At 45.5% G+C, this 23,435-nt stretch overlaps 2 protein-coding genes and 1 long non-coding RNA gene across 3 annotated transcripts; all 3 read left to right on the top strand.

Moving 5' to 3' along the window:
* Window positions 1-3,995: 3,995 nt before the first annotated feature.
* On the top strand, window positions 3,996-5,732 carry LOC127343741 (UDP-glycosyltransferase 88A1). Its single transcript, XM_051369922.1, has one exon. It carries the CDS (start codon window positions 4,020-4,022, stop codon window positions 5,445-5,447), a length of 1,428 nt encoding a protein of 475 aa, XP_051225882.1. The 5' UTR covers window positions 3,996-4,019; the 3' UTR covers window positions 5,448-5,732.
* Window positions 5,733-17,513: 11,781 nt separating this feature from the next.
* Window positions 17,514-19,168, top strand: LOC127343743 (anthocyanidin 5,3-O-glucosyltransferase-like). The gene has a single exon (XM_051369923.2). The coding sequence runs from the start codon at window positions 17,603-17,605 to the stop codon at window positions 19,034-19,036; it is 1,434 nt and encodes a 477-aa protein (XP_051225883.1). The 5' UTR covers window positions 17,514-17,602; the 3' UTR covers window positions 19,037-19,168.
* A 2,717-nt stretch (window positions 19,169-21,885) lies between these two features.
* Window positions 21,886-23,023, top strand: LOC127338592 (uncharacterized). The gene is made up of 2 exons (XR_007874425.2): window positions 21,886-22,741; window positions 22,880-23,023. It is a non-coding gene; the product is annotated as an uncharacterized lncRNA (long non-coding RNA).
* Window positions 23,024-23,435: the final 412 nt, after the last annotated feature.

The following is a 23,435-nucleotide window of genomic DNA, read 5'->3' as shown; positions in this document are numbered from 1 at the left end:
AAGTGTCTTGTGGTGGCTGGGTGTCTAGAGACTAGAGACACATTTCTTGCATGGTCGACTAAGATGGAGTGGCATGACACGGTGGGCATTGATCAATTTATTTGGATTGTTTTTTTTTTCTATTGAGATCTATTGATAGTGTAATCTTAATCTGGTATTTTAGTAATGACACAAAACATATCCTGTTGCAACTGCAACCCAGTTGTCCTAGCATGGATACCTATAGAGTAACTATTTTTATTCATGTTGCTTTTATTTGCTCTATAGAATCTATAGAATACCTATAGATCCTTGAAATTTCAGCATCTATTTGACTATCTTCCAAGCTATTGTTTGTCAACATCTACGCGACTATTTCCAAGCTGTTGTCAGTTATTTTTCTGTTCCATCTATTGAACTCCTCATTGATCTATTTGCAGTTCCTTCCACTCTAAAAAATTTACACTGGGTTTTCGTTGTCAATATACAAATTTAAATCGGTGCGGATTCTACGGGGTCGTGCGCCAAGGCGCACATCTAAATCTAGTATATATTCAACTCACCATGCTGATGTAATTGATACTGAGGCTGTGCAGAAAACTACGAAGACTGTGGTGTTAAATATATAGTCTAGCCCTTTTCAACAGTTTGAACTTTTGGAAAATTTGGCTAGTGCATCAATCTAATATGGTATCAGAGCCAGGAGGTCTCAAGTTCAAACCCCGGGTAACGCACTATTTAATCTAAAAATAGTTGCAGCCTCCCGTTTATCCCACATCTATGGTCTTACCGTTTGTCTAGCCTAGACGTGAGGGGGAAGTGTTAAATATATAGCCTAGCTCTTTCCAACAGTTCGGACTTTTAGAAAACTTGGCTAGTGCATCATTCTAATATGTGGAGGGAGTTCATGGCTCTAAGATCTTTCATGCATCTCACATGCGATGTAACTGTTGTTGTAAAAAATAAAATTATCTGCTCAAAGTCAATACAAATATGTTCTCGGCTAGTGCACTTTTTTAGATGCAAGGGGGTTCATGGCTCTAAGATCTTTCATGCATCTCACATGTGATGTAACTGTTGTTGTTGATGTAACTATTGTTGTAAAAAATAAAATTATCTGCTCAAAGTCAATACAAATATGTTCTCGGCTAGTGCACTTTTTTAGATGCAAGGGTACAGAAATGTGTATCAGTGTATGTAGATCGTGGTATTCTGCTTATTGTAGCTGAATATTGGGTGAGACTATACCCCCGTTTTCGTCCTATCTATTTACTGAGATGCATTTATAAGTTGATAACCAAAACTTTGACCATTCGTTTGGATCCTTATGCTTCTAAGTTGTTCATTGTGGCCCTCAAAAAATGTTGTTCGTTGTGCAGCAAAATGCTTTTATAAAAGGTAGAAATATATTCGATGGTATCATTTCTTTACATGAGATTATGCATCATGTCATGTAAAAAAAACAAGCGGGTATAATTTTGAAACTTTATTTTGAGAAGCTGGATGACAAAGTAAATTGGAACTTTTTGCTTCATTGTTATAAAATGAGGGGGTTTTCTGATCATTGGTGTAAGTTGTTACATGCTAAAAAAATAATCTTGGAGATTATGTAATTCTGTTAATTTGAAGGATTGAAAATTAACTATCTTAAAAAGTGAGATTTTTTGCTATTGGTGCTGATAATGATGTTGTGGAGTTTTATGCAAACATACCATTGCCAAGTTTGTGCTTTACCTCTTAGATATTTGGGGATGCTTGTGACTTTTGCTGCCTTAAAAAGTAGTGATTCGTTTTCTTGGATAATAATATGATTAGAAAACTGGATGGTTGAATTGGCAATTCTTCTGCTTCAGCTGCTAGGCTGGTGCTTCTTGACACGGCTTTATCTTGGAGTTTCTCATTTTTATATGTCCTTTTTCTTGCTTAATAAAACTTTTGATGAAAAAATAGAAAAACATAAGAGGATTTTTTTTGGCATGTTAAAGATAAGAAGGGGAAATATTATCTGTTAGAATCGAGAATGATTTGTAGATCTAAAAATAAAGGGGGCCTAGGGGTGTTGAGGATTTGAGGAAACATAATATCTGTCTATTATGTAAATGGTAGTGGAATTTGGAGACTATGTCTGGTTTATGGCAGGATCTTATTAAAGCTAAATATTTTTTAACCAGTATGTAGCTTCTATGGAAGCTAGGTTTTCTGACACTCCTTACGGGAAAGCTTTATTAAAAATGAAGGATATTTATTTCAAAGGGAGACACCTAGTGCTTCATGATGGATCTATTGTGAGATTCTGGAAAGACCCCTGGCTTGATAATGAAGTTTATGTGATAGCTACCCTGAGCTGTTTAACATTTGTCATGATCAGAATCTGACTATGAAGAAAGTAAGGGAAAACAATCATGTGTTGGATTTTAGGAGAAGAGTTCAGGGTATCCTTCTACATCATAAGTGGGATTTTATTGTTAATTCCGCTAAAGGTATTCATGTTAGTACAGAGTCTGATGATGTGCAATGGTCTTTAACTAAAAAATAATAATATTTAGTACCAAGATGGTGTACAACTTATTGGAAATTGGGACTGCCGATGCTAAAAGTAAATGGATCTGGAAGGCAAAAATTCCTTTCAAAATTTAGATTTTCTTATGGCAACCGATGAAATCTAGAAATTGGATCACAATTGGATCACTGATGAATTCCTTTCAAAATTCCTTTCAGAGCTAGAAGCTAAAATCTCCACTTACCATTGTCTTCACAATTGGATCCTTCTTGAACTATTGGGCAGGTTTATATAAGGAGGAGGAGGCTGGTTCAATCCGGACTGAAGCAAAGTAGATGATGAGCATGGCGTCGGAGCTTGCCAATGAGGAACCTGGTGTTATGAGAAGGGTGGTGGATATGTTGAGAATTACTAGAAGATGATAGTCTTTGTTGTTCATTTTGATGTTGTATGTTTGGAAGAAGTGAGCCTAACTTAATTGGTTAGGGAAGTGAATGTTCAACCCAATCATTCATGTTCAACTTCTCAGAGATGCGAATTTGGGTTCTTATTATTAAAAAACACGGTAGGGCTCCCCCTACTGTATTTCTTTCAAAAAAATGTTGTATGTCTAGGGTATCTTGGTTTGTTGTCTTGTGGAAAGCTTAATTATGAGTTTTGTGTGTTTTGAACTTTGTAGATGAGGTGGCAATGGATTTTTGCCCCATAGTAAGTGTTTCGATGTCGAGCACTCACATAGGGTTTCCCATTGGTGCCCTAGCTCGTCTCTTCCCCTCGCTATTATTTTCTTGTGTGAGTGATAGTTGTAAGATACTTTCTTTCTATTCTGGTTAATGAAAAGGGGTCGAGGCCAAGTTGAAAAAATAAATCTATTTTAGGCGTCATGCACCACAGAATTATGACTATGATAATTCGAAACCCCACAGTAAATGTAAAACAATTCAAGTATCCTCTATATTATCGAAACAAGAGCTAAAGATCGGCTAAATGCTACCGGACCACGTGTACCGATTCAAATCTGGTGTACCTCTTATGCAAGGTACACTCCCTCCATATCGGTTTATTGGCCTTATTAGTAATTCTAGATTATCGATTTGACCAACTTAATATGATGCATATATTACAAAAAAATAATATCATCAGAAGCTTCATATGTTATATTTTCTAATAACGTAATCTTTATTTTATAAAATTTACATTATAGTATAAATTAAATTAGCAACCTAGGCATACATAAGTCTTATAAACCGACACGAAGGAAGTACCCGGTATTGAAGCAATCAAGCTGCAGCTAGCAGGAAACATCATCACGCTGGATCTCCTCAACTACTACCTTCAGCAGAATTACTTTACTTATTCAAGGTAGATTTCGCAATCAACTCTCCATATATAATATAGTCTGCGTATGCGTATCTTTGACTCTTTAAGTGTTCCAGATCCAAATTACTTCACCCGCAAGGTTGAACAGCTATAAGAAGCTCACGGCAACAGCAAGCATTTCCACTCCGCAAGTGTCGCGTCCACCTCCCACACGGACAAGATGAAGCAGACCATGGTCCTTTACCCCGGCGCCGGCGTCAGTCATGTCGGCGCCATGACGGAGCTCGCCAACGCCTTCCTCAAGCATGGCTACGATGTCACTATGGTGATGATCGAGCCGCCCTTCGAGTCGTCCGACTCCGGCGCCAGCGCCATCCAGCGCATTGCCGCCTCCAACCCGTCCATCAATTTCCACATCTTACCGGCACTCCCAGCCCCCGACTTCGCCGCCTCCAGCAAGCACCCTTTTCTACTCCTTCTCCAGCTCTTTCTTGAGTACAACGAGTTGTTCGAAGAATTCCTCCGCTCCTTCCCCCGGAGACGCTTGCACTCCGTTGTCCTCGACATGTTCTGCGTCCACGCTCTCGACGTCTGCGTGAAGCTCGGCATCCCGGTCTACACGTTCTTCGCCTCAGGTGCCTCGTGCCTGTCCGTCCTGACCCAGTTCCCTGCGCTCATAGCCAGCAGGCGGACTGGCCTGAAGGAGCTTGGGGACACGCCGCTTGATTTCCTAGGTGTTCCGCCCATGCCGGCGTCACATCTCATCAAGGAGCTGCTGGAGCACCCGGAGGACGAGCTGTGCAAGGCGATGACCAACATCTGGAAGTGCAACACCGAGACGATGGGCGTTCTCGTGAACACGTTCGAGTCGCTGGAGAGCCGGGCGGTGCAGTCGCTCAGGGACCCGCTCTGTGTCCCCGGCAGGGTCCTGCCTCCGGTCTACTGCGTTGGGCCGTTGGTTAGCGAGGGCGCGAAGGGCGGCGACGGCACGGAGAGGAACGAGTGCCTCGCGTGGCTCGATTCACAGCCGGACCGCAGCGTCGTGTTCCTCTGCTTCGGAAGCAAGGGCACGGTCTCCGCGGAGCAGCTCAAGGAGATAGCCGCTGGCCTGGAGAGGTCCGGGAAGCGGTTCCTATGGTCCGTGCGCACGCCGGCCGGAAGCCAGGACGCGAAGAAATACTTGGAGGTGCGCCCTGAGCCGGACCTTGATGCGCTCATGCCGGAGGGGTTCCTAGAGCGGACAAAGGACAGGGGCCTCGTCATCAAGTCGTGGGCGCCGCAGGTGGACGTGCTCCGCCACCGCGCGACCGGCGCGTTTGTGACACACTGTGGGTGGAACTCGGTGCTTGAAGCCGTCTCCGCGGGCGTCCCGATGTTGTGTTGGCCGCTGGACGCGGAGCAAAAGATGAACAAGGTGTGCATGACAGAGGACATGGGCGTCGCGGTGGAGTTGGATGGGTACATGACTGGTTTTGTGAAGGCAGAGGAGGTGGAGGCCAAGGTGAGGCTGGTGATAGAGGACGAGGATGGGAGGCAGCTTAGGGCGCGGGTGGCTGCTCGCAAACAGGAGGCAGAGGCGGCGCTGGAGGAAGGGGGCTCGTCAAGGGCGGCGTTCGTTCAGTTTCTCTTGGATGTGGACAGTATCTGAGAGCAGATAGCCGAGTGACGTATTCCAGCTTGCTGTTTCGAACTGCTCTTGTCGTCTATGAGTATCTCGCTAGGCCAAAGTAGATGAATCAATCACTTAAGTTGCTGGTATGTAGTACCTTTTGTGAAACGTATGTGGTGGCTTGCGCAGTACGTAGAGGGGCAGCGTCTTAAGTTGCTTTTAGGATTGAGTACACTATGTATGCAAAATAAATGTTTGTCCATATCTCGGTTGATAGCTTAAGTCTTAGTCACATGAGAAATATATGAAAAAATTTAGATGACAGGGGGTTAGTCACATGAGAAAATACGGAAAACCAAATCTGATCCCGGGTGCATATGCACCTGGTATGTATAAAACATATTTCCAAAACATAAAAAAATTAGTAAAAAAATTTAGCATATAGAGGGACATGTTCTATGTGTGCACGTAAAGTTTCACATAAAACCAACAATTTTTCTACCCTGTGTAAAAAAGACAAATAATGCCTCAAAAAATAGACTATTTTAGCACCAAAGATTTGTCTTTTTTGCACAAGGCACGAAACATATCGGTTTTTGCTGAAACAACTTTGTAAGCATGTAATATGTCAAGGTATACACGGGGAATTTTTATTTGTATTTTTTTAACATTTTAAAATATGTTTAATATGCATTTCAAATAAAGGGTGCATATGCACCCGGGTGTAGAAACACCCTGTCCGAGAAAATACAATTTTTTAGATGAAAGTGGGTTTCAAACCCCAAGCAAGAGTGACAATTACAGCATCAAATCAAAATACAAGTTTCTGGGAGCCATCTCTCTAAAAGTTGGGGAAGATGAAAAAACTAGCAACAAAAGAAACAGCTAAAGACCAGCTACAGATCATCTATCCAAGTGGACCAAGTCCTGATGAACCTTTGCACAAAATTCTTATGTAGCAAGGAAGAGTTCAACTCCAGGCGATCCGCATCAGTTGATCTTGTTCTTTCCAGGAGGAGAAGGTTTTTGTCCAGTAGTGAAGTGTGAACATCCTTGCAGAGTAGACGCCACCTTCTGACGTTTGCAATCACCCCGGACCAAAGCGCATCCAAGCCTGACCATGACCTTCCCTAAAAACAGAACTTATTCCTTAGTGTCCATAAGGACTAGATAACAACAGCTAAAGGTATTAAGCACATCATTCCTATCATTGCTAATCCGCAATTTGGCAACAGACAGGAAGTTAGAACAAATGCTAATGCCAAATACATTAGCTTGTTGACAGAACTTGGCTTGTTTTCTCTTAATATTCAGTTGGCTAATTTTTTCTTTCCATTTCTTGATTGCAGGAAGCAAAGAAATACCTTGAGAGGGTGCAAGTAATGGGAAAACGCACCTACACCAACGTACTATATTGTACATCATTTATAGTTTAGTCTTACACTCAATTAGGATGGCTACCCATTTACTTGAGTTTCCTTTGATGAATATTTGATATGAGTATTTTGATTTGTATGAACCTACATATTATATGTATGGTTTTGAATTTTGTAATTTAATGGATTTTTTGATGATTGCGATAGGCTATTGCCATAACTCACTTTCTTTTGCCTTAGGTTAGCACCATGAAAAATATAGTGTTGCGTCAAATATTCGCACCACTACTAAGTTGTCGCAGTAGCTTGTTGCTATAAACAGTTTTCCCTTTGCAATAAGTATTTGGCGCCACGAAACTGAATTTTGTTGAAATAGAGTATGAGCACGAAAATATTAAATTGTTGCAGTAGCTTCTCGCTAAAAAAAATTGACCATTGCCATAAGTATTTGTCGCCATGAGTGGAATGTTTGTTGCTGTAAGTTAATGCCACAAACATAGCGGTTCATGGTGAAATGCCTAATGCTACGAAATAGGGGGTGTTGGCATAGGCTATTACCATGATTGTCTATTGCCACGAAAGAGCATGCGCCACGAAACATGGATTGTTGGTAGATGTTATTGCCACAAATGTTTGTCGCCACAAACTATCAATTGCCACAGTTCGTTCGCTTGTTGCATGAAGTTATCTCCACAAACCAAATTATGGAGATAAGTAAAAAATGTGACAACTTCACGCATGGTTGTTGCAATATAATATTTCGCAACGCTTCCCAACGAACGCTATTTCGTGGCAATAGGTACATATTGCCACAAAACGGGATATATTGCGACAATTGTTTTCGTTGCAATAGACCCAAATCCTTGTAGTGAGTGTTATTTGCCCAAGACAATTTCCATACATTAGTGCATTTGAAGCATGTAAGCATGAGACTTATTTAACAAAAAAAACCCTCTCACTACTCCATGAAGAATTTTTTTCTCCAACCATTAATGTAGAAAAGCTATCTTCACATCCATTTGCTCTACCTCCAAGTTGACATTTGCTGCCTTGCCATATATCATTCTGATAGATCACATCTTCACCACTGGAGAAAATATGTCATCAAAGTCAATTACTTTTATGTAGTTAAATCCTTTCACAACTAGCCTAAACTTGTACCTTGGATGTGAAGTGTGCTTTTCTTGATTGATTCTGTAGACCCCCATGTTCTTCCGAATTTTCTTGCCCTTAGGTAACTTAACCAACTAATAAGTATGATTCCGCATGCAAGGAATCCATCTCTTCTTGCATAACCTTATTCCACTCATTGTTCTCATTGTTCAATACCTCTGAAAATCACTCATGTTATGTAATATCACACAATAACACCCCATATTGATATGATGCGTGCCTAATGGAAAGAACATGACCTCTACACTGGACCGTCAGAGTGGATCTGCTATGGACAACCTGGTGCTTCCTTCTGATCATGATCATCTTCTTTAGCATTATCATACTCTTGTTGCTAGGGAGCATGTTCATCACCTTCACCACTATGTTCATCATCTTGCACATCTTCTGCATCATCATCGTCAACTTGTTATTGAGTTGAATCTGCAGAACATGGGTCAGAATTATTTCTGTCTTGTTGTTGTCTTTAGGAGGAACACCTACCAAAATTGACTCTGGAACATGCTCTTTTGTATTTAAAATATCCTCACTTTTTTGGTCTTCAAAAGACACAACATCACATCTTATCACAACCTTTCTTGCCCTTGTATCATACAACTTCTAGCCAATCACCTTCATAGCCAGGAAATATGCATTGTCGGGTCTTTAAATCAAACTTTCAACTTTCATCTTGAGGGATACGAGCAAAGGCCTTGCACTCGAAAACCTTTAGGTGATCATATGGGACGTTCTTTTAATAATAGACCCTGTTAGGAACATCTCCAAGAAAGCCTCACGCCAACAAAGTCTCACATATCGAAAAAAGTTGTGAAATTTATTCTCAGTCTGGTTGTTAAATGGAAAGTGTGAAGGGCCTCTTTCAGTACATCAAGCTGATCAAAGCAGACCTCAAACAATATTATGGTATCATCAAAATACTACACAACGCGAATGTCCCAAGCCAAAATGCAAATATGATATCTTGATCTCTCTAATGAAGACATGTTATTAATTAGAGCAACAACTATAACAAATAGTGGGGGAGAGGGGAGCTCCCTGTCCCAATCCTTTCGGGTAAGAAGATTTCACTCAAAGTATTCCGTTAAGCATGATACAATAGGTGCTAAACTTAAGAACATTGCCACTCCAATCCACCCATTTGTCATCAAAACTCGTTTTGCCCAAGATCTTCAGAACTGTTGAGTGCCCTACTAGACCAAAGCCTTCAAATTCCAACTTAAGAATCAAACCTTACCTGAATGTTTGCATTGATCCAAAACTCAAAAGACCACGCCAAGCAAATCTTCAATGGTACAAGATTTATTAAATCCTCATTGACTGCGGTGCAGTATCTTTAAATCCCAAACTGTAAATGTTAGCTAAAAGCTTAATGAGGAGCTTCAAAGAGAAATTTAACAATGAAACAGACAAATAATCATTGGGGGCTTGAAGGAGAAACATTTTTGGGGAGTAACTCTACCAATAGTAATAATTCTCACTTACAGATAAATTAAATAAAATGGAATTTTGAGAGCGGCATTTTGGCTCTCGGGTGCATATGCTCATTTTATTTTTAATGCATTTCAAACACATTGTGAAATTTCCAAAATAAAAAAATACAAAAATATATTGGTGCATACATCTCGACATTCGCGGTGCTCACAAAGTCGTTTCATGAAAAACCGACATTTATGCCACGAAGAATTGTCGGCTTGAAACTTTACGTGCACACGTAGAATGTGGAGATGTAAGCGGGAGAATTTCATTTTGAGTGTTTGTGGCATTTTAAAATGTGTTTGTTTGGTAAAGAGAGTATATGCACTGAAGAGCCAAAGTGAATTTCCATGGATATTTAAATTCTGAAGTTTTATCCCCAATCCGTAAATCTTCACAAAACCTTGTTATTTTACCGTTTACCAATTATTTCCCTACAAGTTTTACTGAATATGACATTAACTTTCAACACACCTGGCCAGAAATGAGAGATACCTATTATGTCCTGAACTGACATTCAAAATAAAACGCCCCCATCAACAACCAGTGCCAACTTGCACCCCAGTTGAACTCATCCATTACATTGCTGCAATCCTGCAACACGCACGTCGTCGTTGCCCATCGGTAAGCATATATCACATGTTGTCGGATGCTTGAGACGTTGAGTAGTACACGGAAATGCAATACGGTTCACGGGTGTATATAACCTCATTATTAAAAAATTCAGAAGAAGTATTCATTTGTGCATATGAACAATTTAGAAAATTATCATTTTCTATGTCTCGTGTAAAAACACAAATTTTAATGCTCCAACATGACTATTCATGGACCGAGTCCAAGAAGCTGATGTCCGACGGGTCTTGAGATTGCCGAAGTCACCACATGCGTCTCGCTATCGACGGGAACATCATCACCCACTGAAAGAATATATCTCGCCTTTATGAGATACCAAAGTGTCAAACCTGAGGTTTGAACTTCCTCCAAACCACCTGAAAAATTTATATTTGCACAAAAGTTGTTGGAAAAAGACCATTTTCTATGTCTCGTGTAAAAACAAAATTTCAAGGCTCCAACATAACTATTCACGGATTTTTTTTTTGTCTTTTTACATATGCAGCATAAAATGTTCTTTTCCTCTAAAATCTCATCGGCGAACATAGACTTTCCTAACATACATGCAAAATTTCCTTTCAAAATTTTATGAAATTTTGATTTTTTTATAATAGGTTTATATGTAGCTATGAGCCAAAACACCACCTTAACATAGATGTACTACCTCTATCTATAAAATGTTGCCTTAATTTTTCAAATTTAAATGTATCTATATATATATATTAAATCGAGTCTAGATACATCTAAATAAATTTTAACTAAAGTGGCATATATTGCTTTATAAAGGGAGGTAGTACTTCTGTTTGCGGCGGCCACAATACGTAGGTGAGGAGGAAGCAAATGCTTCTAGAAGACGCGGTCTGAGTCTGACATCGCGTGGGCCAACTGAGTAATGAAGGGCTCCATGAACAGTATCGTCACGGATGACGCTGGCCGTGCTATCCCAGGAGGAGCCAAACCGGAAGCTCCAAATCAAGAGAAGTGGACCGGCAGCAGCCACGACCCCTGGTAGGAGTAGTTGAGATTTGCTAACGTGAAACGCAAATCTGGAACTTGTCAGGCAAGAAAGGGCTCCTTAATTATCACAAGAAGATGCCGTTGAGGAGCTGGCCACCGGGACCTTCAAGACCCACGTTGTAGCTGCCGTTGTTGGAGAGGAGGATGTTCTCGGCTCGGCTCGTGGCAACGCTGATGTGTGCAATCTTGATGAGGCGCGAGCGGAGCCCGGCATCTCTGCTGCTGTTGATGCTCTTGGAGACAAGGCTGGCTGGGTTCAGGTGGGTCGGGGTGGCCGCCCCGGCCGCGAGGCGTCGTCCTCTTTGCTTCGGAATGAAGGCCTCGAGCGTAGTCTCGCCTTCAAGCGTTGGGCTCGTGGGAGATGCTTTCGGTGCCTCGAGCGTGACCACCAGGTCAACACATGCAGTGCGCCCTTCATTTGCATCCGGTGTCGTCGTCCTGGTCATCGGGAGCGTTTCTGCCGTGCGCGCTTTCCCGCTGATCGTTCTCGCTCTCCGGACGCTCGTGCTCGTTCTCCGGATGGATGTGCTCCTTGCGAGCAGTGCCGCTCTCCGCCTGCTCTGCCTTGTAGCCCCTCGGCGTCCCGGAGTTGGGTTGAGGTTGTGTGTCATTCGGCATCACCTACAACATCGTCGCCTCCAAGTTGTTACGAGAAGGTCAATGTCAACGCAAGTCTGGACTCCCGTTTTCAGTGTCAGTTTGCCTTGTTGCGCATGGAGCTCACTCAGTTGGTTGCTATGCGCGTCGAGGAGGCAGCTCGCCCTCTCCGTGAGGAGATGGCAAGTCTCAAGTTGTTGTTGGCACGCGTTGGTGTTTCCTTGGAGCCGGCGGCGGAGGCATGTTCTTCGGGTGGACAGGAGCTCGCCACTGTGCAGGCTTTGCTTCCACCTTCGGAGTCATCCGTGGTTGAGGAAGAACAACTCTATAGCTGTTTCTCTCCTCGTGGCAGCCCCTGCCAGTCGCCGCAACCTATTGTGTCGGCTGACTCTGAGAGTGAGGACATTGACGAGTTCTTGGCTCCGGTGTTGCAAATCACGGAAGAGCTACATGAGTTGCATGGGGATTCTCCTGTGGTGTTTCAGTCTGCGTTGTGCTCTTTTGAGACCTTGGAGGTGGCCACGACACCCTCTCCACCTCAATCGGAGTCTTGTCAGTCGTCGCAGCCTGTTGTGTCGGTTGACCCTAAGTGCGAGGACATAACCGAGTTCTTGGCTCCAGTGTTGCAAATCACGGGAGAGCTACATGAGTTGAGTGGGGATTCTCCTGTGCTGCTTCCGTCGGTGTTGTGCTCTTTTGGGAACTTTGAGGTGGCCACGACACCCTCTCCACCGCAGTCGGAGCCTTGCCAGTCCCTCGCCTCTTTGGACCATGCAGCGGTGTTGGTTCCCAGCTCAGATGCTCTTTTTGCAAAGGAGCTTTGTGGTTTGCTCGCTAGTTTGGAGGCAGCTAGCCCTGGATATGGCAAGGAAATTGCATGCGTCTTGGCAGGTAAAGCCTCCGAGGACATGATCAAGAAGGTGGAGAAATCCCTTAAGAAGGTATTTATCAGGAGGATAAGGAGAAGAACCAAAACAAGGGAAGTTTGAGAAGTTGTTTAAGTGGTGGTCTCTTTTTAGGTTGTCATGTTCTTTTAGTGGGTTTCTTTGCGACGTTGTGTTTTTGGGTTGTCGGTTCTAGTTTCTAGTTGGTTTAGAGATTGCTTTCTTTTGGTGTTGTTCTCTTGTGGGTGTGCTCTTGGTGAGGGTTTGACCCTATTGTTGTAGGTTTTCGCTCAATTTTCTCCTAAAAATTGAGCACCTTCTTCTTAATTAATAGATGAGGCAAAGCTTTTGCCTCCGTTTCAAAAAAAAAAACAAGAAGATGTGGCGCTGAGTTCATCATCTCTGGCCATGGATTGGCCTGTGACACTAGCAGCCAGCATGACGCCAAGTACAATTTCGTTTGGGCTCGAAGAATCGGCGCCCGAAGAATCCCCACCCATAATGTGCTTCGAGACAGTCAAGTCATCGTCAACACACTTTCGCCGAGATCGGCATCGCGGCAGTACAGTACAGAGGCTGGCTCCATAAACATCAGCGTCACGGCTTACGTTGCAATATCACAGTAGCGGCAGCCACAGAGGTATCCCAAGGCATGGAGGAATGCGGCTTCGCCAGCAAACTCGAATCCGTACTTGCCCTCCGAGCTCAGCGGCTGTACGTACGTACGCGCGCCGTGACAGGTGCGCCTCGTGGTTCTTGTTCTTCGACGTGCACTGGCGCCGTGGAACGCAAACCTCCAAAAAAGATGGTTCGATCATTTCGATTGTTTTAAGATGAAGTCTCGAAGAACCCGACGTTGTATTAACAAAGTCATTAACTGACTAAGATGACAACGAAAGCAAAAAAAAAAAGCAGAAGAAATTGGAAATACCAGCTTATAAATAGGTAAGTATAACTTTTTGACAGAGCCCTTGGGCCGCTCCTGCGATTCACGGCCATCCCCCGCCACCCATTGGAGCCAAGTGAAAGCTCAGTTCGGCGTCGGCGGTGTTGCTGCCGGTGTTCGCAACGCCCATGTGCATCATTTCTCCCATTGCGGGCATTGTTGTGTCTCCACCTCGCTCCCTCTCGGTCTTACAACGGGTGAAAGCTAGCCTGGTCTACTTCATGTATTAAGGGAACTAAGTTTCAGCTCAGTGGTAAGGTAAGGGAGTGCGCAACCAGCTCATCCGGGTTCGAATCCTCATCTCGCTGTAATTTTGCAGGGAGGGACCAACTTTAAACCGGGTTATCATCCTAGCGTCCATCCGTTGGAATAGTCTCATCCTACCTAACAACGTATAGTCAAGGGAGGGATCATTTCCCCGTTGGTCAACGTTTTTATGTATTAGGCGGTGGCGGAACGCGGCTAGGCACTCCTCCTCCCGGAACGCGGCCTCACGCGTGGCCTCCTCCCGCCGGCTCGCCTTGGCAAGGAATGCCCACGCGTCGGCGTCCTCCTTGACCTTCATAGCCTCCTCCTCCAGCGCGGAGGCAAGGCGCAGCCATTTGGCCAGCACCTCGAGGTCGTTGCTCGGGGTCGTTGTCCTCCTCGGGCTGGGCCTGTGGCGCTTACGCTAGCGTGGCCCGCGGTGGAGTAGCCGCGGGCCCGTCGATATAGAGGCCACTGAGGCGACGGCATCCCTCCTAGCAGGCGTGCGCGGCCGTGCGCGAGGCCCCACCGTCTCTAAGGTGAAGCACGTGCGCCGGCGCGCATCGTGCTCCACCTCGAACAGTTGGGACTTGTGTTGCTGTAGGCGGGGTCCTCCCGGAGGTCCGCCGGTAGCTGCACGCGCCGCTGTATGTCAACGACGCGGGCGCGGCCGGAGCCCGGGATCAGCGGCACCGGAACTCGATCTGGGCTCAGGTGCCAGCCGTGTGGGAGGTGCACGTCTCCCCACGGCATTGGGACGCCGGCCTCCCAGAAAATCTGCGCCACCGCTACGGTGATGTAGATCCGGTCGCGGATGGGAGCCGGCGGCCCCATGTCGAAAGCCGTCGGCGCGGCTCGCCAGCTGCTGCTGGCCTCGTGGTCGTTGGCGGACGGCTCGAACTCACGCTTCGGGGCCATGGCGGCGCGGAAGCTCGAGCTCAGCTCGTGTGGCCGGAGTGGAGTGGGGGAGTGGGGAGTGGATAGGGACAGTCCCCTCCCAATCCACATTTAATAGAACTCGGGCACCGACAGGTGTTCTAGACACGCGGATCGGGCGGACGCACGAGGACGCCACGTGTCATCCGCGGTCACGCAAACCTAGCCCAGATTTAGACCAGGTTTGGGTTGTCCCGGACACCACAGCCATCCGCATTTGCAATGCGCGGCCATATTACATGGCCGCGTTTTTATCCGCCGAAACTCATCCAAACGCGCGAAGGTGAAATGGGTCACCGCGTTAGAGATGCCCTTACGGAGGCTCTTTTCTTTCATCTAGTTAATCTTCGATGCCAAGCTTGTTTCAAATATCGTGGGGCCCTCTTTGCTGGTTCGAGTCTTCGTCCCCACTGGTGCTATCTGCGATGGTGTAGCGTGTGTCTTGGCTGTGTGCACATTTATTGGTGCGCCCGAGCTGTGAGTTCAGCCCATGAACTTTGCCCACCTAGCATGCACTCTTCCTCTTCAGCGGAGCTCGACGTAGTGCGGCTGTGCTCTGCTTTTTCTAGTTTTATCTTAGTCTTTGCTCTCCTTTGTAAGTGGATTTTACTTTAACACTTTGTATCTTTTGGCCTTTTTGGCCTAATTAATTAATAAAGCCAGACACTTTGCATTTATTATTAAAAGTAAATTTGTTGTGTTTAGTCAACTTAGAATTTTTTAAATGTTAGTTAGCAGCAAAAGATACTCCAGTTTCGCTTTTCTGTAACTAGATGACTATATCGATTGGGACGTACACAAACCCTATGAAAAAAAATGCAAACCTCAAACTCCCCGAGCAATAAAATTCGTTCATTCGTATCATGGCGCTAAGCTCGTCTCTCTGTCAAGCACCCATAAATTCTGTATACTATTTTCCACGATATGACTAGTCACAGTGGATATTATCACGTAGGTAGCAGTATCATGCATTATCTCTATAACACATGGAACAATATATTAATATCTTAATATATATCTTTACTATTAAATTCCTATGCGACCGGTACGTCGTACGTCGCATGGATCGATCGATTGTTTCCGGCGCGTGTGGCCCGTATCAGAAAGGCCCAATTAAACAGAATCCACTATGCAGAAAATCTAAAGAACTAGCCCAGGACACAACCGAGTTTGCTTGCGCTCCTATCGAGATGGCCGGAGGCGCTGCTGTAGACCGGCAGGGGCAACGCGCCGGCGGTGGTGATGGGGATGGCGGCAGGGATGAGGTCCCGGACCTCGATGGATTCATCTGCCAGAGCTCGGTGGAGATGCCCCTCCCCTGCCTTGCTCTCCATGAGCCAGTGCTCCGGAGAACGGCGGCCGGCAGCTCGGGCCTCGACGGATTCATTTACTATTGCTCGACCAGCAGGGGCGACGCACTGCGGTGGTGCCCTCTCATCGTCCATTCTATCGTTGTCTTAGTTCTTGAAGGAATCAGCATCTCACAATGGGCAGCCCTTCAGATCTTGCCGCATCCCACGCGCGCAGAGAGAGAAGAGCAGCATCTCCTCATGAGAGAAGAGATACAGAGAGAGCAGATGCAGCGCACTCGTGAAGTACAGAGAGCAGCGGGGCGAGTGGCATACAATGGCGCTCCGGACGACAACTACAGGCTGCACTATCAGTTTAATTTTGTGCCACTACATGAAGGGTAAGCAGATGAAGAAGAACCGTTCCTTCTGAATTTTATCAAGTTTGTGAGTTGCATCCCAAAAAAAGGTCCAGATTATCAAGTTTGTGAGTTGCAGCCCCAAAAAAGGTCCAGATTGCATCAACTAAGTTTGAACTGAATTCAGTTTTCGAGAAGTAAAACAGGGGAGAACAAATCCAATTGAACGCACGTCCTTTATACACTTCAGTACCGCTCAGGATCTACACTCGAAACAAAGTGGGCCACGAGAGGGTAAATTGAGCTTACTTGTTTCTAGACGTGATCCTCAAGTGTGAAAGATGGCAAAATCTTCTTCTATGTAGCTTTGTGCATACATAACAGACTTTTTTGAGCCAATGAATGTCCTCGCAAGCACAATCTGAAACCATGATGACTTGTGTGCTTGTCTGATGTAGTCTCAAGGCATTTGCAAATTATAACGGTTCCGTTCAGTACATTTCAACCTGCCATGAGTTTTAGAAAAGAAGAAACACATTGAATATTACTTCAACACTGAGTGAAAGTGTATTTTACCATGGGTGCTTAATATAGTTTTGTTTTTTTTATTATTGCTTACAGTTAGGAATACCCAGTGGCGGTGCTACACTTTTAACACCGGTCTGAGTGAATCATGCTGCTCTAAATATTAATTTGGAGTTTCTCTAACATGATTGTCTTGTGCAGACTTTGTATATGCTGATAAAGGGCGATATTGCATTGAAGCTGCCGTACTGCATCGCCGTGTCTGGGTTCTTGTTCATGCTTTTCACATTCGGGGTTCCGTAACCTGTTGGCACTAAGTATTTGATTGGGATTCTCCACAGTGTTCAGACTCATCTCTCAAATAACTATAACCTCAATCAATGAATCGTTTATGTCATTACCAACCTGGCCTAATTTCTGGACGTGACCAATTCAGCTTAATGCAAAGTTGTGTACAGGATATATTCCACATTTATTTGTCTAATTATATCTTCTATGGTACGGTATTTATCTAGGATACTTAAATCTCTTATCATTAATTACAGTGACCCCACGACTTCTTTGCATACATGAATTATGTGATACTACTCATTGTGAGTCTGCCAAAAATGACGGCAAATCCCATGTCCACTTGTTTAGAGAGCGCTATTATATATATCGCGCAGGTGGGTTGTGGGAAGAGCAGAACAAGAACTGTATGTTCGACATCAAACCACAGATTTCAACCACACGCGCAGGCGACAAGAGTAGCGAAACTAGCAATGAAGAAAACCGTGGTGCTGTACCCTGGCGTCGGCGTCGGCCACCTGGTGCCCATGGTCGAGCTCGCCAAGGTGTTCCTCAAGCACGGCGCGGCCGTCGTCGTGGCGCTCGTCGACCCAGAGACCAAGTCCACGGACTTCTCGGACGCGGTCGCCCGCGCCAAGACCTCCAACCCCTCCGTCGACTTCCACGTCCTGCCGCCGCCGCCGCCCGCGCCCGTGGACTCATCAAACTCCCAAGTCGCGTCCACGAAGCACCACCTCACCAAGATATCCCAGTTCCTCACCGCCATGAACGCGCCCCTCCGCGACTTCCTCCGGTCGCTGCCCTCCGTCGACGCGCTCATCCTCGACATGTTCTGCGTCGACGCCCAGGACGTCGCGGCCGAGCTCAAGCTGCCGGTCTACTACTTCTACGCGTCAGGCGCCGCCGCCCTCGCCATCTTCCTCAACCTGCCGAGCATGGTCGCCGGCAGCACTGCGAAGATGAATGAGCTCGGCGACTCCGTGATCACCCTCCCGGGCGTTCCTCCGTTCAAGGCTTCGGACTTACCGAACGAACTTACCGGCGGCGGCGGGGCACTACCGATCATCGTAGGCATGTTCGACAGAATGTCTCGTGCCGACGGGATTCTCATCAATTCGTTCGACTCGCTGGAGCCGCGCGCGGTGCGCGCTCTGAGGGACGGACTCTGCGTCCCTGATCATGCCACGCCGCCGGTCTACTGCATTGGGCCTTTGGTCTCGGCCGGAGGTGGAGGCGTGGAGCACGAGTGCACCACGTGGCTGGACGCGCAGCCAGACAAGAGCGTAGTGTTTCTCTCCTTCGGCAGCCTGGGCAACTTCTCCGCCAAGCAGCTTCTCGAGATCGCGGTCGGGCTCGAGAAATCAGGGGAGAGGTTTCTGTGGGTTGTCCGGAGCCCGCGCAGCCCAGACTTCAAGTACGGCGATCCGCTGCCGGAGCCCGACCTCGACGCGCTCCTGCCGGAAGGCTTCTTGGAGAGGACCAAGGACAGAGGGTTCGTCGTCAAGTCCTGGGCGCCGCAGGTGGAGGTGCTCCGCCACAGGGCCACCGGGGCGTTCGTCACGCACTGCGGCTGGAACTCGACGCTCGAGGGCATCACCGCAGGGCTTCCGCTGCTCTGCTGGCCGCTCTACGCGGAGCAGAGGGTCAACAAGGTGCAGATAGTGGAGGAGATGAAGCTCGGGGTGGAGATGAGAGGCTACAACCAGGAGGTGGTTAAGGCCCAGGAGGTGGAGGAGAAAGTCAGGTGGGTCATGGCGTCCGAGGGCGGCAAGGCGCTCAGGGCGCGGGCGGCGGCGGCCAAGGAAGGAGCAGCCGAAGCGCTCAAAGAAGGGGGCTCGTCTTACTCGGCGTTTGTTCAGTTCCTCCAGAATCTGGATACTGCAACCCCTGCAGCAGGATTGAAGTGAGGCTCTAACCTCGTACCTCGGATTTATGGACCGCTACACACTTTTCGATCGATGTTATAGATCCGGACTATGTTTATTTGCTATTTCTAATTTTCAATCTTGAGCAAGATGAAGGCAGAGTGAGCCCGCGCACCTTTTCCCTCCTTACTCTTTTGTCAGATTTGCACTATGATATTCCCACCGATTCGGATTACAGATGAATCACATGAAGAATTCAAGGGAATTTGGGAAATCTAGAGGAAGAAGATGAACACAGGAACCAAGCACTCACGCCAGTCCTCGCCTTCCAGGCCGAGGCCAACCATTGAGTTCCAAGCCACCTTGATTCGGTCCGCCTCCCTTCGTACATGTAGTAGGTGAGTGATCTTAAAAAAAAATGTAGTAGGTGAGTGTGTCTTCTGCCGGGCTAGGCCCAAGAGTTGCAGCACATTGGCCAGCCCAAGTGTTGAGCATAGGTAGGTCGTCAACAATTCATCTCTCCATATGCATGCATGCAAGTTGTCTGTTTCGTAAACTTGAAACCTTCGTAAACTTTTAATCAATACACCTTCAATCTCGCGGATATCGTCTAAAATTTGTTAAAATTTGGATATATCTAGATACCAAGTAACATCTAGATATTTAATTTTTGACAAATCTTAAATAACTTTCATGGAACGGATCCTTTGTGGCACATCTTTTGACAAATATTAAATTTAAAATATGACACTTGATGATACTGTACGTATGAAAGCTTGTTATGTTTTATGGTCACATTTATTATTTTGCATGCATAAAAGAGTAGCATCGTGTACCATGGTGTGTCGTAATGTTTTCTTGTGTGATAACATACATCATTGCATGATAAGATACCTACTAGTACAATTTTTTTTTAACTAGTTTATCTACATTCATTGTTTTACATTAGATCGTTGTTATATTGAATATATTTTGTTGCACTTGTGGGAAAATTGTATAAATGACTTTTGTTGCATCTAAGGTAAACAGATGAAGACATTCCCTACAATTCACACGACCAAAAAAGGCCTACTTGTGACGGACATGTTTTCCGCACCACTGACGGTAGAGCCTGACATCACGAGTATACATCCACTGGTAATATGTACCAGTGACATGCACTTCAAACATTTACGGTTCTGCTTAGTTGTGATAACGAAATGCATCATTATTCGCGCTGGAAGTTCATTAATCTGGTGACCGGGCTTTTACAGCGACATTGCGGGGACATGTACCTTTATGTGGTAGATGTCATTAGTGACCTCTCACTGACCGATCAACTATGTAGACTTCTTGCCATGCGTAAACTATCAGTGACACACTTTATTTTCCAGTGAATGTCATTAGTAACTTAGCACTGACATTTATGTTTGTTTTTTGATGTCATTAATAGTTTGATGTGACGCGCTCATTTTGCTAACATCACTGACAGTTCCCTTTTTCATCTTGTTGCTAGTTCAATTTTCATGAATAAAAAATACACATATTAATAAAATCCACGCTAGATATGCAGACGTTAAAAGAAGTGAGCATAACTCATTTGGTTAGGGAAGTGGATGTACAACCCAGCCACCCAGGTTCAAGTCCCCACGGACGCAGATTTGGGTTCTTATTATAAAAAACACACTATAGTCCCCTACCGTATTCTTTTAAAAAAAAGATATGCAGACGTTCTTGGTTAGAAATTTGTCGCTAGCAGGCTTACAAAATCATAGCCATTATCTTTACTATTAAATGGGAGTTGATCGTTTGACACTCAACGCACTTTGCTGGTCATCTTTAAAACAATCTGGATCATCGAATCACCATCTCAACGTCCGGACCAACCTACACCATCCGATCTTACCTCAACAACGATACAATTAGTACATCAAGTAAGCGATTTTGTTTTGCGGGGGAACAAATAAGCGAATTTGGAAAGATATCATATCTTTCTGCATAAATTTTCACGTCAATCGTGAAAAGTCTTTATAGCGGCATCCTATTAACCATCCCAGATTGACCTCCATCCTCGTCTCTTTGCGCCAAAGGTCGTAGCTGTATTCTCCCGTGATTCATGGAGCACGCAGCACGGGATCAGAGTAAGACAATACGATACTACTCCTCCTGACACCCCTCTCGCGCATCCATCCACCACGTTGCTTAGCACGCCGCCGCGCGCAGACCACCTCGCCCAACGCTCATTCCGTCGCCGGTCAGACCACCCCACCCAGCGCCACCGCCACCGCCACCGCGTCCAGGTTCCAGCTGTACAGTCACCGCTGTGTCGATGTCCCAACTGTGCTGCCACTGCGATCATCCGCCATGTATTTCGTTGCGCCGCTGACGGACCCTTCGCTATAGCAGTCGTCCTTGGAGTTGTTCGGCCCGCCGCCTAAAGGAACGGTTGCCGCTCCCGAGGCTGATCCCCGAAGCACAACTCTGCCGTCCTCCTCGAAGCCGGTGACGAGAAGCCACCACCCAAGCTGAAGAATCTCTTTGCCGGTACTAGGTAGGTTGGATCCAGATTTGATCCATCTGTTCGCCACTTGTGACTGATGCCTACGTTCATGGATGAAATGGTTCAAAAAAAAAATAGTGTGTCCGTCTAACTAAATCAGTAATACAAGTTTTAGGGTGATTGGCATTTTTAATAACCGTCCATCCACCCCGATCTGACGGTGATAAATAGACGGAACCAATCTGACGGAACCAAAAATGTGGGACCGGAACCTTAAATGTATTTTCTGAAAATTATAAAAAACAAGTGTCCTTTTGAGCGGCCGAAACATCTGATGAAACTGCACGAATATTAAAGTGATTGACTTTATCCCCTCTCCCCCCTCATCATCTTTTTTTTTTGAACTGGCCCCTCTTCATCATCTCTGGTAGTATGTTTCCGACGGAATCCTCTCCCCGGCGATCCTCTCTCCACCAACCAGATCACATCCTAATTCCAATTTCTTGCCAGCGAGCGACCCTGTCGGTGAACTCTGGATGACTGCGCGGCTGTCTCCCACATGGCTGTCGTCGGCGGAATCACCAAGTCGTGCACCTACGCTAGGCGAGGAAGGAGGAGGGACATCGGGGCTATATCCAGGATAAGCGGCAGGGAACCTGGGCGGCACTGCCTCCTCTCGATTCTCCAATTCCCGGACCCTGCCTCTGCGCTCTGTGCCCGTTTTCTTGTTCGACGGAAGGCTCGCCTGAACAGCGGAAGTCAGGGGAGGCAGGGATATACTTGGTGAAACTTGACAGGCGGCAGGAGGCTCTCCACTTCGCCAAGATCATGTCGCGGTTCAAGAAGCTCAGCTATGGCCTCAGCCAGGAGCACGGCGACCCTGTCCTCATCAGAATGTCTGCACCGACCTAACGATGGCCTTACAGGTCTAGCTTGTATTTACACACGCTAGGAAAATGCTTATTCGGCACAAAAGATTTTGCTTCGTCTTCAATGAATTGACTAGTGGCTACTACATACTTACTACTAGACTAGATCAGATTTCGTGATCAAATTACTAACTGAGTCGTGTTTACTCACACGATGATAACTCTGCCTTGGGTGGTTGCTTGATGTTTCAGAGAGGGACGCTAGCAGGTACTTCCAAGTCTGCCAGGACCAATATGGGACAGAAGATGACATCGGTGCATCATAGGCTCTCTTTGCTTGACAGCAACAATAGCAGCAGAGGTTGACACATTGATGATGATGATGATTTTAAGCTGGTGGTGAGATGCTTAAAAGAACGAAATCATCTGATCTCCCGTTAGTTGGGTTAGAAACAACTGGTTCTTGAGTTTGAATTATTCCTCCAATAATCCAAAAGTTAACTTTCATAGTTCTTAATTCATGGTTGTTCCTAGCAGCTATGGTGAAGTTTATGAAGAAGCTTGCTAGGATGGATATTGATATGAGGGTTGAAGAGAAGCATTCATTTTCAGTTCGTTTTTAAGAATACAATTTGTACCAGTTGTGCCCTATGTCGAAAAGATTATCGTTAAGTTTGTTTTTGGGCTCTCTAGCACCATTTCCCCTTTTATTGTAAGAGTGGAGCATGTGACATAACACTTCTAAAGTGGCTCACACATTCTTATTGGGGAGCTAAGGAAGGTTACCTCATAATATGTTACTGCAGTTATATCAAAGTGGTACTGATAACTTGCCTAATAGATTTGGTGTCTATGCATAGCACAACAAAGCAAGACAGCTTTAGCCTGAATATTCAACTGTATATCCGCTCTCATTTCTACCGCAAATAACAGGGATAATGTTGAATGGTTGTTCATTAGGCTTTAAGTTCTACTCTTGTATCTTTGCTCAGTTCAAGAAGAACTGGTATGCTTAGTGTCATTTACTTCAGCTGTAGTTCTTAAAAAGGATTGAATGATGTAAGCCTTTTTTAATCTATCTTTCATGTCGTCC

Source organism: Lolium perenne, chromosome 3 (genome assembly GCF_019359855.2).
Source record: "Lolium perenne isolate Kyuss_39 chromosome 3, Kyuss_2.0, whole genome shotgun sequence".
In the NCBI taxonomy this organism is placed as follows: Eukaryota; Viridiplantae; Streptophyta; class Magnoliopsida; order Poales; family Poaceae; genus Lolium; species Lolium perenne.
The sequence above is the reverse complement of the archived record's forward strand: the minus strand, read 5'-3'. Positions and strand labels throughout refer to the sequence as shown.